The sequence below is a fragment of the Tursiops truncatus genome, chromosome 17, assembly GCF_011762595.2.
Source record: "Tursiops truncatus isolate mTurTru1 chromosome 17, mTurTru1.mat.Y, whole genome shotgun sequence".
In the NCBI taxonomy this organism is placed as follows: domain Eukaryota; kingdom Metazoa; phylum Chordata; class Mammalia; order Artiodactyla; family Delphinidae; genus Tursiops; species Tursiops truncatus.
Window position 1 is genome coordinate 37,680,062 of NC_047050.1, and position 18,114 is coordinate 37,698,175.

Sequence of the window (18,114 nt, forward strand, 5' to 3'; positions counted from 1 at the left end):
ACCTGTTATCTTTCATTCTCTTGCTGATTTGCACACCCCCGTGCTTTTTCCCATACTGTATCCAGGGCCTGCTTTCTGTGTGTGAGTGCCTGTTCAACTTTAAATACTCAGCTGAGGGGTCAGTGAAACCTTTTCTGTTCAACCACTACCGCCCACACTTAAAATCGAGCACTCTTTCTCCATCTGCGCTTGGTTCCCTCTGCAGCCCACCAGACTCCAATCAGAACCCTTCACTACATTGTTTGCTTACTTGTTAGCCTCCTTCTACTACCCTATGAGCTCAGCGGGGGCAGGGATGGTGTTGGGGTCATCTTGTATCCTCAGTACCCAGCATAGTGCCTTATAACAATAGGCACCATCAGGAACGAAATTGGGTCATTTGTAGAGACGTGGATGGACCTAGAGTCTGTCATACAGAGTGAAGTAAATCGGAAGGAGAAAAATAAAGATTGTATCTTAACGCATATATGTGGAACTTAGAAAAACGGTACAGATGAACCTATTCGCAACACAGGAATAGAGACACAGACATAGAGAACTGACGTGTGGACACGGGGTGGGGGCGTAGGGGATGGGATGAATTGGGAGATTGGGAATATACACTACCATGTGTAAAACAGATAGCTAGTGGGAACCTGCTATATGGCGCAGGGAGCTCAGCTCGGTGCTCTGTTGTGACCTAGATGGGTGGGATGGGAGGGGGAGGTCCAAGAGGGAGGGGATATATGTATACGTATAGCTGATTCACTCTGTTGTACAGCAGAAACTAATGCAATATTGTAAAGCAAATATACCCCAATAAAAATAAATAAATAAATACAAATATATCAAATTCCAAAAAAGAGATGAACGTGTGCCTATCCCACAGCATTCTTACCAGCTTATGAAGCATAAAAATACACAAATGAACAGAATGTTTTTTTATTGGAGTATAGTTGTTCTACAATGTTGTGTTAGTTTCTACTGTACAGCGAAGTGGAGTTCCCTATGCTATACAGTAGGTTCTCATCAGTTATCTATTTTATACATATCTGTGTATATATGTCAATCCCAATCTCTCAATTCATCCCACCCCCCCTTTCCCCCCTTGGTGCCCATATGTTTGTTCTCTACATCTTGAACAGAATTTTTTAAATGTAAACAAGATATCTATAACTAAGTGCTCCCTGGCAAGGGAGGGAAAGTTAGTTAACGAGATCACCTCTTGTGTGAGCCCTGCCATAGACTCCCAACCAGTTCCTTTGCAACCTCTTCCGTTTCCCGCCCCCCTCCAGTTTGTAGCCCTGAATGGAAACTTGCTTCAGGCCCGCTGCTTTGAGGAGAAAATCTAAGAGCCTTAGAAGTCAGGGCCCTCCTGTCTCTGCAGCCTCCTCTCCTACCTTCTTCTTTAGGCTCTCTGCTGGCCTTCTGCTGAAACTCGGGGCATGCCCTGTCCTCTCCCAGCACAGGGCAGGTGTCCAAGCTGTGCCTTTGCTGGAACACTCTTCTCTCATTAGCCTCCAGCTCTCAAAGCATTTGCTCGTCGCTCAGTGCCGGCTTCCCTGACTGGAGAGGTCAAAGCCTCTAAAATACCCACAGCAGGGCACAGAGATACACATGCACCCCCAACAGCTCATACTATGGAGCCCCTTTGCTCTAATTTGGTACCAAATGGCAGAAAGTGGCATGAGGCAGCTTTCAGTCTCTCCTCTGTGGACGGGAACTGCCGAAACAAATGCTTGGACAGTTAACAGAAGGCATCCACCTTAGATGGTAGTTTAGCAACCCTCTGTCGCTCCCCCAGTGCATGGGACAGGAGATCATGGGCCCACCCAGAGGCTCATCAAAGCACCCTCAGCCACTCCAAGGCCAAGCAGGCTTCGCCAGGGGATTTCTGGTCAATGCAGTAGTATGTTTTTCTCCCTCTCTCCATTACATTTCCGGGATTATCTCAGGGCCCTTAAAGCTGAAGTCTCTTGCAGTCCACTCCTCAACCCGATGCTTTCTCAGTTAACTAACTAAATGAGATGACTGCCTCCCACTGTGCCTTGTCTAACCCATGGGTGAGGGCCCAGGGATGGGCTCAGAGGAGGCGGTGAGGAAAGCAGGCCATTCCAGCAGTAATCCAGAGAACCCGCATCTTCAAATGCTTCAAGCAGCCAGCTCATTGAACAGACAGATCCTCAGATGGCCCTGTCACTCCAGAGACAGGTTCCCTTCCCACCCTGGGGGAAGAGGCAGAGTCTACAGGCACCAAGATCCCCGCCCCAGAGATGGGAGTACTTGCCCCAGACACCACTGAGGAAGTCCGAATGAGGAAGTTAGGTACAACGTCTTATAGCACTGAAGCCACTCATCTCTGTGTTTAACTTAGCTTCTGAAATCATTCTTGATAATGAGATCTACTATGCCTATATTTTATTTCTGGGTGTACAGTAGATAAAGGAGTAAAAGAGAGAGCCTGCAAAATCAAGATGACAGTGATCAAGAGTAGCCGTTACCTGGAATATGATTTGACTCGGTCCTTGACCTTCAAAAATAGAAAAGGTCATGGGCTCCAGGGGTCCACTAAACTTTCCCTCTTGGCCATATCCAGTTGTCTGTTAAAAAAAGAAAGAAAAAGAAAATTAGCAAAAAAAAAAAAATTAGCATCACCATCTACTATGAATGTATACGCGTCACTTGCTGATTTTCTTATGGTTCCAGGACTGATATATGAAACCTAAGATTCTAACCTGGCTCAAAACAATGTGAAATCTAGTCAAAACAGGCAGGAAGGGGTCTAATAGTTGTTGAGGCTCTACTATGTCAAAATGGTTTGCTTAGAGCCTAACACGGCTTTTCTCATTTAACCATTCAAGCAATCACCCTGTGGGGAGAAATTAACACTCCCGTTTTATACATGAGGCTCACACAGGTTAGCTACTTGCCCAGAGTAAAACCCATAAGCAGTGGACATGGCACACACACTGGGTTCTAGCTGAAGGAAAGTTCATGATCTTCCCACAATGCCACTATGCTGTTAAATTCTACATGGTTTTACATAAGCTTCTTTTTTTTTTAACTTTTTTTATTTTTGGCTGCATTGAGTCTTCGTTGCTGCACACAGGCTTTCTCTAGTTGCAGTGAGCAGTGGCTATTCTTTGTTGTGGTGCCAGGGCTTCTCACTGCAGTGGCTCTCTTGTTGCGGAGCACAGGCTCTAGGCACATGGGCTTCAGTAGTTGCAGCACATGGGCTCAGTAGTTGTGGCTCGCGGGCTCTAGAGAGCAGGCTCAGTAGTTGTGGCACACGGGCTTAGCTGCTCCGCAACATGTGGGATCTTCCCGGACCAGGGCTCGAACCCCTATCCCCTGCATTGGCTGGTGGATTCTTAACCACTGCACCACCAGGGAAACCCCTACACCAGCTTCTTAAAACCCCTCTATTCCAATCCTTTTAGTTTATAAGGAAATCCATGGCAGATTCCCAGCACGTTAGAGTTCAGGCACCTCAAAGACAATTGAATTTTTAAGGGGAAAAAATATGTAGACGTGTTGAGTACAATGCTTGCCTGGCACCCAACAAGAAGAGCTCACACTTGCTAAATTAGTATATGCTGAGCTTTGTCCTAAACACATTGAATCCCGACAACAACCCTACAGGGTGGATTATTATTGCCAGCTCTGTTTCACTGGTGATTAGGCTGAGACGCAGAGAGGTTAAATAATTTGCCCAGGTAGTGCAGGAAGCAGGATTCGAACCTGCAACTCCAGACCCGGCCCTCTTAGCCACTACCCCCACTACACAACAGCAGAAGCAGCCGAGACAGCCTGGGGTGGGGGGGGGGAGGGGGGGGAAGCTGGCAGCATGGGGATGCGCAGGAGGGTGTATTCAGCAGTAGTTCCTGCCATCCCTTCGTCTCCCACCAGGAATGGTCACTAACGGGAGTCGTGAGGCAGAGCGGAGCAGGCGGAACGCAGGAAGGGGCAGCCAGCCATAAACCCACCACAGAGAGCACCCTCTGGAACGAAGGATCTGACACCCACACTGATGCCAGTGCCCCCTCCTTCCCAAGTGGTTCTTCAGGTCTCCTACTTGTTATGGGAATCAGGGCTGGGATAGGTTAGAATTAGAAGTACGATATGGAAAGTTAATGGTTTGGGGAACTGGACAGGTAAAACCAAAAAAGAAAGAAGAACTAGTGAGAAGAGAATTTATTTTCCATTTCTTTATGAGGAGCTAGTGTGCTCTTATCGTATAGAAACACTGGGAATAACCCAAAAACAATTAGGATGAAATCATGGGGGAAAAGGTCTTGTACTATATCCCTTGGTTAATTGAATCTTGATTAAGTTGATCTGGGTTGTCCAACAAAAAAATAGTAACAAACAAGAACACAGAGGACGATCTACACGTGGAACAACTCGTACAGAACACCTACTGAACGCTGGCAGAAGACCTCAGACCTCCCAAAAGGCAAGAAACTCCCCATGTACCTGGGTAGGGCAAAAGAAAAAAAAGAATAAACAGAGACAAAAGGATAGGGACGGGACCTGCGCCAGTGGGAGAGAGCTGTGAAGGAGGAAACGTTTCCACACACTAGGAAGCCCCTTCGCGGGCGGAGACTGTGGGTGGCGGAGGGGGGAGCTTCGGAGCCGCGGAGGAGAGCACAGCCACAGGGGTGCAGAGGGCAAAGCAGAGAGATTCCCGCACAGAGGATTGGTGCCGACCGGCACTCACCAGCCCGAGAGGCTTGTCTGCTCACCCGCCGGGGCGGGCGGGGGCTGCGAGCTGAGGCTCGGGCTTTGGTCTGAGCGCAGGGAGAGGACTGGGGTTGGCGGCGTGAACATAGCCTGAAGGGGTTAGTGCACCACGGCTAGCCGGGAGGGAGTCCGGGGAAAATTCTGGACCTGCCGAAGAGGCAAGAGACTTTTTCTTGCCTCTTTGTTTCCTGGTGCGCGAGGAGAGGGGATTAACAGCACTGCTTAAAGGAACTCCAGAGATGGGCGCGAGCCGTGGCTAAAAGCGCGGACCCCAGAGAGGGGCATGAGACGCTAAGGCTGCTGCTGCAGCCACCAAGAAGCCCGTGTGCGAGCACAGGCCACTATCCACACCCACCTCCCGGGGAGCCTGTGTAACCCACCACTGCCAGGGTCCCGGGATCCAGGGACAACTTCCCCGGGAGAACGCACGGCGAGCCTCAGGCTGGTGCAAAGTCACACCGGCCTCTGCCACCACAGCCTCACCCCGCACTCCGTGCCCCTCCCTCCCCCCGGCCTGAGTGAGCCAAAGCCCCTGAATCAGCTGCTCCTTTAACCCCGTCCTGTCTGAGCGGAGAACAGACGCCCACTGGCGACCTACACACAGAGGCGGGGCCAAATCCAAAGCTGAGCCCTGGGAGGTGTGAGAACAAAGAAGAGAAAGGGAAATCTCTCCCAGCAGCCTCAGAAGCACCGGATTAAAGCTCCACAATCAACTTCACGTACCTGCATCTGTGGAATACATGAATAGACAATGAATCATCCCAATTTGAGGAGGTGGTCTTTGAGAGCAAGATTTATTATTTTTTCCCCTTTTCCTCCTTTTGTGAGTGTGTATGTGTATGCTTCTATGTGAGATTTTGTCTGTATAGCTTTGCTTCCACCATTTGTCCTAGGGTTCTGTCTGTCCTTTTGTTTTGTTTTGGTTTGGTTTTGGTTTTGCTTGTTTTTTGTTTTTGGTCTTTTTTTTCTTTAAAAAATTTTTTTTTCATAATAATTATTTTAATAACTTTATTTTATTTTATCTTCTTTATTTCTTCCTTTCCTTCCTTCCCTCCTTCCTTCCTTCCTCCCTCCCTCCTTCCCTCCCTCCCTTCCTCCCTCCTTTCTTTCTTTCTTTCTTTCCTTCTTCCTTCCTTTCTTTCTTTCATTCTTTCTTTCTTTCTTTCTTTCTTTCTTTCTTTCTTTCTTTCTTTCTTTCTTTCCTTCTTTCTTTCTTTCTACTTTTTCTTGCTTTTATTCGAATCCATGTGGATGAAAGGCTCTTGGTGCTGCAGCCAGGAGTCAGTGCTGTGCCTCTGAGGTGGAGAGCCAACTTCAGGACACTGGTCCACAAGAGACCTCCCAGCTCCACATATTATCAGACAGCGAAAATCTCCCAGAGATCTCCATCTCAACACCAGCACACAGCTTCACTCAACAACCAGCAAGCTACAGTGCTGGACACCCTATGCCAAACAACTAGCAAGACAGGAACACAACCCCACACACTAGCAGAGAGGCTGCCTGAAATCATAATAAATCCACAGACTCTCCAAAACACACCACCAGACGTGGACCTGCCTACCAGAAAGACAAGATCCAGCCTCATCCGCCAGAACACGGGCAACAGTCCCCTCCACCAGGAAGCCTACACAACCCACTGAACCAACCTTAGCCACTGGGGACAGACACCAAAAACAACAGGAACTATGAACCTGCAGCCTGCAAAAAAGGAGACCCCAAACACAGTAAGATAAGCAAAATGAGAAGACAGAAAAACACACAGCAGATGAAGGAGCAAGGTAAAAACCCACCAGACCTAACAAATGAAGAGGAAATGGGCAGTCTACCTGAAAAAGAATTCAGAATAATGATAGTAAAGATGATCCAAAATCTTGGAAATAGAATAGACAAAATGCAAGAAACATTTAACAAGGACCTAGAAGAACTAAAGATGAAACAAGCAGTGATGAACAACACAAAAAATGAAATTAAAAATACTCTAGATGAGATCAATAGCAGAATAACTGAGGCAGAAGAACGGATAAGTGACCTGGAAGATAAAATAGTGGAAATAACTACTGCAGAGCAGAATAAAGATAAAAGAATGAAAAGAACTGAGGACAGTCTCAGAGACCTCTGGGACAACATGAAATGCACCAACATTCGAATTATAGGGGTTCCAGAAGAAGAAGAGAAAGAGAAAGGGACTGAGAAAATATTTGAAGAGGTTAGAGTTGAAAACTTCCCTAATATGGGAAAGGACATAGTTAATCAAGTCCAGGAAGCACAGAGAATCCCATACAGGATAAATCCAAGGAGAAACACACCAGGACACATATTAATCAAACTGTTAAAAATTAAATACAAAGAAAACATATTAAAAGCAGCAAGGGAAAAACAACAAATAACACACAAGGGAATCACCATAAGGTTAACAGCTGATCTTTAAGCAGAAACTCTGCAAGCCAGAAGGGACTGGCAGGACATACTTAAAGTGATGAAGGAGAAAAACCTGCAACCAAGATTACTCTACCCAGCAAGGATCTCATTCAGATTTGATGGAGAAATTAAAACCTTTACAGAGAAGCAAAAGCTGGGAGAGTTCAGCACCACCAAACCAGCTTTACAACAAATACTAAAGGAACTTCTCTAGGCAAGAAACACAAGAGAAGGAAAAGACCTACAATAACAAACACAAAACAATTAAGAAAATGGGAATAGGAACATACATAGCGATAATTACCTTAAAAGTAAATGGACTAAATGCTCCCACCAAAAGACACAGATTGGCTGAATGGATACAAAAACAAGACCCATATATATGCTGTCTACAAAAGACCCACTTCAGACATAGAGACACATACAGACTGAAAGTAAGGGGATGGAAAAAGATATTCCATGCAATGGAAACCAAAAGAAAGCTGGAGTAGCAATTCTCATACCAGACAAAATAGACTTTAAAATAAAGACTATTACAAGAGACAAAGAAGGACACTGCATAATGATCAGGGGATCAATCCAAGAAGAAGATATAACAATTGTAAATATTTATGCACCCAACATAGGAGCACCTCAATACATATGGCAAATACTAACAGCCATAAAAGGGGAAATCAACAGTAACATATTCATAGTAGGAGACTTTAACACCCCGCTTTCACCAATGGACAGATCATCCAAAATGAAAATTAATAAGGAAATACAAGCTTTAAATGATACATTAAACAAGATGGACTTAATTGATATTTATAGGACATTCCATCCAAAAACAACAGAATACACATTTTTCTCAAGTGCTCATGGAACATTCTCCAGGATAGATCATATCCTGGGTCACAAATCAAGCCTTGGTAAATTTAAGAAAATTGAAATTGTATCAAGTATCTTTTCCAACCACAACGCTATGAGACCAGATATCAATTACAGGAAAAGATCTGTAAAAAATACAAACACATGGAGGCTAAACAATACACTACTTAATAACGAAGTGATCACTGAAGAAATCAAAGAGGAAATCAAAAAATACCTAGAAACAAATTACAATGGAGACACAACGACCCAAAACCTATGGGATGCAGCAAAAGCAGTTCTAAGAGGGAAGTTTATAGCAATACAATCTTACCTAAAGAAACAGGAAACATCTCGAATAAACAACCTAACCTTGCACCTAAAGCAATTAGAGAAAGAAGAACAAAAAACTCAAAGTTAGCAGAAGGAAAGAAATCATAAAAATCAGATCAGAAATAAATGAAAAAGAAATGAAGGAAACGATAGCAAAGATCAATAAAACTAAAAGCTGGTTCTTTGAGAAGATAAACAAAATTGATAAACCACTAGCCAGGCTCATCAAAAAAAAAGGGAGAAGACTCAAATCCATAGAATTAGAAATGAAAAAGGAGAAGTAACAACTGACACTGCAGAAATACAAAAGATCATGAGAGATTACTACAAGCAATTCTATGACAATAAAATGGTCAACCTGGAAGAAACGGACAAATTCTTAGAAATGCACAACCAGCCAAGACTGAATCAGGAAGAAATAGAAAATATGAACAGACCAATCACAAGCACTGAAATTGAAACTGTGATTAAAAATCTTCCAACAAACAAAAGCCCAGGACCAGATGGCTTCACAGGCGAATTCTATCAAACATTTAGAGAAGAGATAACACCTGTCCTTCTCAAACTCTTCCAAAATATAGCAGAGGTAGGAACACTCCCAAACTCATTCTACGAGGCCACCATCACCTTGATTCCAAAACCAGACAAGGATGTCACAAAGAAAGAAAACTACAGGCCAATATCACTGATGATCATAGATGCAAATATCCTCAACAAAATACTAGCAAACAGAATCCAACAGCACATTAAAAGGATCATACACCATGATCACTGGGGTTTATCCCAGGAATGCAAGGATTCTTCAATATACGCAAATCAATCAATGTGATAAACCATATTACCCAACTGAAGGAGAAAAACCATATGATTATCTCAATAGATGCAGAGAAAGTTTTTGACAAAATTCAACACCCATTTATAATAAAAACCCTGCAGAAAGTAGGCATAGAGGGAACTCCCTCAACATAATAAAGGCCATATATGACAAACCCACAGCCAACATCGTCCTCAATGGTGAAAAACTGAAAGCATTTCCACTAAGATCAGGAAAAAGACGAGGTTGCCCACTCTCACCACTCTTATTCAACATAGTTTTGGAAGTTTTATGCCACAGAAATCAGAGAAGAAAAGGAAATAAAAGGAATCCAAATTGGAAAAGAGAAGTAAAGCTGTCACTCTTTGCAGATGACATGAAACTATACGTAGAGAATCCTAAAGATGCTACCAGAAAACTACTAGAGCTAATCAATGAATCTGGTAAAGTAGCAGGATACAAAATTAATGCACAGAAATCTGTGGCATTCCTACACACTAATGATGAAAAATCTGAAAGTGAAATCAAGAAAACACTCCCATTTACCACTGCAACAAAAAGAATAAAATATCTAGGAATAAACCTACCTAAGGAGACAAAAGGCCTGTGTGCAGAAAATTATAAGACATTGATGAAAGAAATTAAAGATGATACAAATAGATGGAGAGATATACCATGTTCTTGGATTGGAAGAATCAACATTGTGAAAATGACTCTACTACCCAAAGCAATCTACAGATTCAATGCAATCCCTATCAAACTACCACTGGCCTTTTTCACAGAACTAGAATGAAAAAATTCACAATTTGTATCGAAACACAAAAGACCCCAAATAGCCAAAGCAATCTTGAGAACGAAAAATGGAGCTGGAGGAATCAGGCTCCCTGACTTCATACTATACTACAAAGCTACAGTAATCTAGACAGTATGGTACTGGCACAAAAACAGAAAGATAGATCAATGGAAAAGTGTAGAAAGCCCAGAGATAAACCCACACACACATGGTCACCTTATCTTTGATAAAAGAGGCAGGAATGTACAGTGGAAAAAGGAAAGCCTCTTCAATAAGTGCTGCTGGGAAAACTGGACAGGTACATGTGAAAGTATGAGATTAGATCACTCCCTAACACCATACACAAAAATAAGCTCAAAATGGATTAAAGACCTAAATGTAAGGGCAGAAACTATCAAACTCTTAGAGGAAAACATAGGCAGAACACTCTATGACATAAATCACAGCAAGGTCCTTTTTGACCCACCTCCTAGAGAAATGGAAATAAAAACAAAAATAAACAAATGGGACCTAATGAAACTTCAAAGCTTTTGCACAGCAAAGGAAATCATAAACAAGACCAGAAGACAGCCCTCAGAATGGGAGAAAATATTTGCAAATGAAGCAAATGACAAAGGATTAATCTCCAAAATTTATAAGCAGCTCATGCGGCTCAATAACAAAAAAGCAAAAAACTCAATCCAAAAATGGGCAGAAGAGCTAAATAGACATTTCTCCAAAGAAGATATACAGATTGCCAACAAACGCATGAAAGAATGCTCAACATAACAAATCATTAGAGAAATGCAAATCAAAACTACAATGAGATATCATCTCACACCAGTCAGAATGGCCATTATCAAAAAATCTAGAAACAATAAATGCTGGAGAGGGTATGGATAAAAGGGAACACTCTTGCACTGCTGGTGGGAATGTGAACTGGCACAGCCACTATGGAGAACAGTATGGAGGTTCCTTAAAAAACTACAAATAGAATTGCCATATGACCCAGCAATCCCACTACTGGGCATATACCCTGAGAAAACCATAATTCAAAAAGAGTCATGTACCAAAATGTTCATTGCAACTCTATTTACAATAGCCTGGAGATGGAAACAACCTAAGTGTTCATCATCAGTTGAATGGATAAAGAAGATGTGGCACATATATACAATGGAATATTACTCAGCCATAAAAAGAAATGAAATTGAGCTATTTGTAATGAAGTGGATGGACCTAGATTCTGTCATACAGAGTGAAGTAAGTCAGAAAGAGAAAGACATATAACATATGCTAACATATATATATGGAATTTAAGAAAAAAAGTGTCATGAAGAACCTAGGGGTAAGACAGGAATAAAGACACAGACCTACTAGAGAATGGACTTGAGGATATGGGGAGGGGGAAGGATAAGCTGTGACAAAGTGAGAGAGTGGCATGGACATATATACACTACCAAACGTAAAATAGATAGCTAGTGGGAAGCAGCCGCATAGCACAGGGAGATCAGCTCGGTGCTTTGTGACCACCTAGAGGGTTGGGATAGGGAGGGTGGGAGGGAGGGAGACGCAAGAGGGAAGAGATATGGGAACATATGTATATGTATAACTGATTCACTTTGTTATAAAGCAGAAACTAACACACCATTGTAAAGCAATTATACTCCAATAAAGATGTAAAAAACAAACAAACAAACAAACAAAAAGAACACTGAGGACTTTGGAATTTGGTCTCCTCTCCCTCAGAGTTGTGTCAGGCCCTTGGGTTAGCTGTCCCCAGCCATTGCCAGCCTCTCTCCCTTGGGAATACAAGTGGTCTCTTTCTCAGACTCCCTTGCAGCTAGGAGGGTGACCAAGTGACCTAGTTCTGGTTTGTTAAACAAAAGGTGGAGTCTGCTGTGCCTGGGTGGAGGTGAGGGAATGGTTCTGGTCAAGATTTTGTATTCCTGATTAAGAAAGACACATGTGGCTGGCCTCTGCCTTGTTCGTCTTGCTCAAGCAATGGACTTCATGTCTGTAGCTGTGGCAGCCATCATGAAACCACAAGGGGATAAATCAGCTCAAACAACGGTGGAGCAAAGAGAAAGAAGCCCAAATCTCTGATAACATCACAGAACTGCTAAACCTGCCCGGGACTGCCCACGACAGCCTTCTCGTTGTCTGAGAAAAATAAATCCCTATTGACTGGAAACACTCTAAAGTTGCTTGTAGCTAAAAGCATTCTTAACTGACACAATAACTATACAGACTTCTAGCTCATCAGTTCCTCTCAAAGTGTATTTTCCTGTGGGGGCTCTTCCTCCCTTCCACTCCTTTCCACATCTTCTCCAGCTCCAGCAGTTCCTCTGCAAGGCAGGACACAAGAAGTAGGTGCCATGGTTGGTACAGGACGAGGGCAGTGCTTTTTGAGGGGCTACTGCTTAACAGCAAATGTCTTCATCAACTTTCTGCTCGCATCAGCAAGCAGCCCATCTTTCAGCTGATCACACCAGTGACGGCATCTATAGGAAAACTACATTAGTCAGGCAAACCTCACAAATAAGCCTGCATTTTTCCCAGGTAGACGAGCTGGCTCACCTATGAGAAATAAAGGATAAGTCTCAGTTGCAATGTTCAAAGTTGGGTTGGGTTCTCGTATCAGGGCAACAAATCTCTCTTCCTGCCCATTAACCTGGCTATCTGAGCTATAAAGATTTCAAAATGCATGGGCACGTCATGAGTCATCAAGCCATACATCCATAACTGGGAAGAATGCTGTGGTGGAAATTTGTGAAAAGAGTTGGAAGAATAAAACCCACCATCTTGCATAAAGAGGTGAAAAGTAGGAAGAGAATGGAACTGATATTTTTGAGTGCTTCCTGTATGGAAGCACTAGAACCTTCCATACAGGTTCTGTGGAACTAGAACAGGTTCTGTGGAACTAGAACCTCCACACATGTCATTTCTTCTGATCCTCAACAATATCAGGAAAGCTCTGGAGGAGTCCCACAGCAGAGGCACATATAACTGGTGCCGCTGTGGGATGGTACCAGCTCTGTTGGACCACCAAGCCCCAACTCCGCACCACATTGCTCCACTGCCTTCCGGGCCAGCAAATGACACATGCTCTTATCAGATCTGCCTGCCTAGTAGCCACCGTCATTGTACTTTCCAGCAAGAGTTCTCTGTTTATATAGTATGTATGTCAGCTCTTCTTCCTTCCAGAAGAAGCATAGTCCCAGGCAAAACTCCAAAACAGTTGGCTTCTCCTTGATTTCCCTGCCTCCCTACTCAGCACTCTTTCCCAAACCCTCTCATCAGTGCCCTTACAATATATTCGTGCAGTGTTTCTAACTCCCTATGAGAACCAGTTCTCAGGAAAGAACAGGAGAGCCACTCATAGTATAGAATAAATGACTGGCAATCACTTTAAATGGCTACCTCTGCTGAATAAAGCCTTATGCTGAAGGAAAGACGCTCCAACTGAACTTCCAGCCTTCACAGGAGAGGGTCTGGGCATAGGGGTCGGTGAAGGCAGAAGAGAAATGGCTCCATCCCAATGCCCCTGAAATCCCAGCACACAGGCCTCAGCCTCCCTCCTTCACCCAGAGACAGCTGTGCACGTGGCTGTCTCCTGGGCAAGGCTCTTGCTGCCAGCAGTAGTTTGGGCAGTACTTCTTACTCCAGGTAAAAATCCCACTGGGGTGAGAGTAGGGAAAAAGGAAAACTTACTTTCATCCTTTATCTAGGAAGAAAAATGCATGTCCCCTTCTCAGACAAGAAGCTGATGAGCCTGCTAATGTCAAATTATCATGACAGAATCTTCTCTCTCCCTTAGGTCTCACTGTTGTTTCCTAACGTTTCCTAATATAAACCCGTAGTTATGTATTTAAGTTCTAACTTGTTCTGGGCGCTGTGCTATGTGCTGAGGCTGCAAAGATGACTAAAACACAGTTCTCCTCATGGAGGTCAGAGTCCATCTGAGTGTACACGCTGGATATTTAAAACATGGTAGTAATAATAATAGTTAATATTTATCAAGTCCTTAGACCGTGCGAGTCATTGATTCAAGGGCTTGATAAATGCATTATCTCATTTAATTGCCACATAAGGCAAGTACTATTATTAGACCCATTTCACAGGGCAGAAAACTGAGGTTCAGAGCTTCGTAACTCACCCAAGTTCTCATCACCAATCAATAGCAGTGCCGAGTTTGAACTAGGCACTGACTTCACCACCATTCTGAGATAATACAGATAGCAAAGGACACCTGAGAGGGTAGGAAGAGGAGAGAAGTCAAGTGGGGATGTTAGACCCAGTCCTTAGGCAGTCTTAGCTACACGCTTCAAGCCCTGGTCTGTGAGGATGCACCTTGCTCGTAAGGTTTGAACTGCAGATTTTCCCCCCAAGGGGAGAGCTCTGGTAGGTTTACAAGTTTGGCTGTATTTCACTCTAAATATTTTGAACTGTGTGGGCTCTCAGGGGCTCTCTGGAACTTGAAATTCAATATGGTATATTTGGGTTTTAGAAGAAAGGAACCAAGATTAGAGGTATGAGGATCTAGTAGCTTCCTTCTAAGGAGAAAGCAAAAGCTTCCCCATAATCTTGCTTCATAATACAACAGATTTGGCAAGTGTATAACCTTTATGAGCTTCATAAGGAAAGTGAAGACAGCACCCCTGTCTCTACCCGAGGTTAAGGTCTGGTCTCCCCAGGTTCCATCCAGCTCCAGCTTCTAGAAGCCCGAGTCGATAGGGTTAGCTCAACAAGTGACTAAGCACAAATTTGGTCAGAAAACTCCAAGCCATATACGGGAAGAAAAGTACAGAGCAGAGCAGGGTCAAAATGGAGAAAATGCTTTTCTTAATTTCGGTGGTAATTTCTCATGGTCAAAGTTAAAAAAAAAAAAAAGTCAAGATGAAGGGACATAGACTAACACAGGTATCAGTATACTTTTCTTTACAGATTCCCTGAGCTGTATGCAATGGTCTAAAGCTAAGTAGACGGATTTGCTTAAACCTTGCCCGTGAAGTGGCATTGGCTTTTAAGAGCTGAGGAGAAAGCACACCTCTGGTTAAAGGTTGGACATATGACTTGTAGCTATTTCAACAAAAATAGTCCATCGGGGCAAAGTGCCCTTTGCTCACAATGAGTTAATTTTGATAGACTAGTTTTTACATCATGATAGCCGTTGCTTCCCTGGTACGGGGTAGAAGGATGACTGGGGATATTCTACTAAATAAATAAAGAACATTCTCTTCTCTTACCAAGTAAAGTGTAAAGAGACACAAGCAGTGCAGTTGGGCTTGCATCGTCATGGTTTTCTTTATTCAAGCTCCTGTGAATAAACCGGAGATAAGTTGATTAGTTGCCAATCCTGTTAAAACCATGTTTCTCCAAGCATAAAGGATCATTGGATCATATTCATTTATAAACCTAGTAGAAGGCATCCCTGAAGTTCAGCCTCTGCTCTGTGGAACAGCCTGGCCTTCCAGAAGCTTCCTGATACCTTGTCCTCCACAGCAACCACAAGTCAACATCCGGAAACAAGCGTGTGCTAATTCCATCTTTACTAACCGCTTCACTTTATTAGTCTTCTTCATTTAAGAGTCTTAAATGATAGGCAATAAGTATAATTTTCACTCATTATATGCGTGGGGGATATATGTTTTGGCAAATGCCACAATAAGTAGATACTAAAATGTTAGTGGTGCTGACTCAAACCTGCAAATAGATGAGCTTCTTCAAGCAGGAAGAACCCAAGAATGTTCACAACCCTTCATTCAAAGACCACACCAGCTGCCTCTTTGCTCTTCTAAACCTTCCTGTTAACTATGCCATACATCTAAGGAAAAAATGTACTTCTTATTACTTCAAAAGCAACCCAGTAAAAATCCAAACTCTGCCCCTCTTCTATTCTGTTCAATGTTATTTTTCCTTTTTCCTCGTGCCTTTGCATTTCACAGAAATTATAATTTTCACCCTAAGACACATCATGACTAACTGATTTTAAGATCTGAGATAAATTTTCCACATGTCCTGTAAAGCAGGGTTGCTGCCTATCATAATATTGGACTGCTAAAACAAAACAAAACAAAAAACCAGGGAAGTGAAGAATGCACTCACTGCACTAAAATTCCAATTATTTTATTGCCTCTAGGGATTGTGGATGATCTTGGTTTATTTCTTTATTTTTTCTTTATTTTTTAAAGTTTTCTGCATTGAACTTATATCATCAATATAATCAGCATGGGAAAATGGTTATAAAATTCTAACTACTCTAAAAATTTAGACCCTGAAATTGTTTAATTCCTTACTCTTGGATAGCTTATATTTGAACTTTATAGAGGTCAAAGTACTATCACATTTTAGCTTCACAAATGCCCTGGGAGATAAAGATAGAAATGAGCATTTATTAAGCATCATTCTATAGGGTAGATTAGTGGAGGGACCTTTACAAACAGGATGTCAGAGGTACAGAAGGTAAACTCTGCGTCAGCCTGGACCAGAAACCCAGCTTGGCCTTTCATTAGCTGTGTGGCCGTGGGTGTATTACTTAATCTCTCTGTGCCTCAGTTTCCTCAAATGGAAAATACATAGCAATTGCTCAGTAATAAATGAGTGCTCTTATGAGTTTCTCACAGACATGAGTTAGGAAATGTTACTCTTATTTTGTACATGAGGAAATTGAGGTTCAAAGTTAAGCCATTCACCTAAAGACACATAGCTAGGAAGTGACATTGCCATGCTTCCAACCAGATCTGTCAGATGCCAAAGTCCAAAGAGCCTTTCGAGTCTTTCTGCTACACCCTACACAGTGTGATAGCTGGACAGACGTAGCTGTAGGTGTAGAGATGTAGAGACGTATAAAATGTACATATTGCTTGTATATGCTATATAAATGAAGCAACTTGTCCCAAGGATCTACAGCTATGTTAAGGAAGAGCTAGGACTACAACCCTTCAGTGCAATTAGAGCTGTAAATTTTGTGAATGTTTAGAAATGAGCTTTTGCAACAGAATTAGTCTGGCCGCTGTGTCCAAACATCATTTTAGAATTGGCTCCTTGTCAAACACAAACAAGACATTTTTCTGCTGCTTTAGACTGCTCACGGGGTTTGGAAACACACAGAAACCAATAAGAATCGCAGGTTCTAGCATATTGCAATATGAAATGTATCTAAATGAATAAATTGGTATTCTTAAGTCTAATTGGTCTTTTTTTATATTAGCCAAATAAACATGATCAGCGATCAACCAATATTTGCTTAAGAGAAGTAAAAATACAGACAATAATGACACATTGGAGGATCTTTCTCCTCAAACCCCTCAGCGTTCAAGAACTTTTATTTACTTTTATTTTTATTTTTTTGGCTGCGTTGGGTCTTCACTGGCACGTGGGTCTTCTCTAGTTGCGGTGAGCGGGGGCTACTCTTCATTGCGGCGCGCAGGCTTCTCACTGCTGTGGCCCCCCACCCCCGTTGCGGAGCACGGGCTCCGGGCGCACGGGCCTCAGCAGTTGTGGCTCGCGGGCTCTCGAGCGCAGGCTCAGCAGTGGTGGCGCAAGGGCTTAGTTGCTCCGCGGCACATGGGATCCTCCCGGACCAGGGCTCGAACCCGTGTCCCCTACATTGGCAGGTAGGTTCCCAACCACTGAGCCACCACGGAAGTCCCTCAAGATCCTTTAAATGCTGTTTCCACTTTACTCGTCTGGCCTTATCTCCCACACCCACCACACCCAGTAATGCTGAGCACCCCACGGACTTTGCACCGAGCTTCCCTGTCTCCACAATTTGTCACTGGCTGTTCTCCCCACCCGGCACAGGGCCCCACCTGGAGTAAATGACAATTGATATTTTCTGAATCAAGCTGGATTGAGATTATCCTTTCTCACTTCTACTTTTACTTCTCATACCCTACCATCTAAGACCAACTTATTCATTTATTTTAAAATCACTGAATTTAATCATTCTATTATGTGCCAGATACTGTGCTAAGAACAGGGATGACAAACTAAGGGGTACAAGGTCTGCTTCATGGAGCTGGAACCTACATCCTTCATGAAATCTCCCTGATTTCCAGCCAGAAGCATCTTCCTCTCAAGGCCCCTCCTGCCTGCATTTTATTTTTTATCACGTATTTACATGTCTGTGTTGCTGCCACTACTAGAATACAAAGTCCTTCAAGACAGGGGCCTCATTTTAAAATTATATTTTTTAACCTCT

General features: G+C 43.1%; 1 protein-coding gene across 1 annotated transcript in view; it reads right to left on the reverse strand.

The window, feature by feature from the left end:
- The window catches only part of CDH17 (cadherin 17), a 99,926-nt gene that overhangs the window by 72,713 nt on the left and 9,099 nt on the right, over nt 1-18,114 (reverse strand). Inside the window, exons 2-3 of the mRNA XM_033842714.2 lie at nt 15,158-15,228; nt 2,481-2,579 (exon numbers count right to left, since the gene is read on the reverse strand). Of these exons, the coding sequence (XP_033698605.1) occupies nt 2,481-2,579; nt 15,158-15,208 (150 nt within the window). The 5' untranslated portion in view covers nt 15,209-15,228. The remainder of the gene's footprint in view (nt 1-2,480; nt 2,580-15,157; nt 15,229-18,114) is intronic.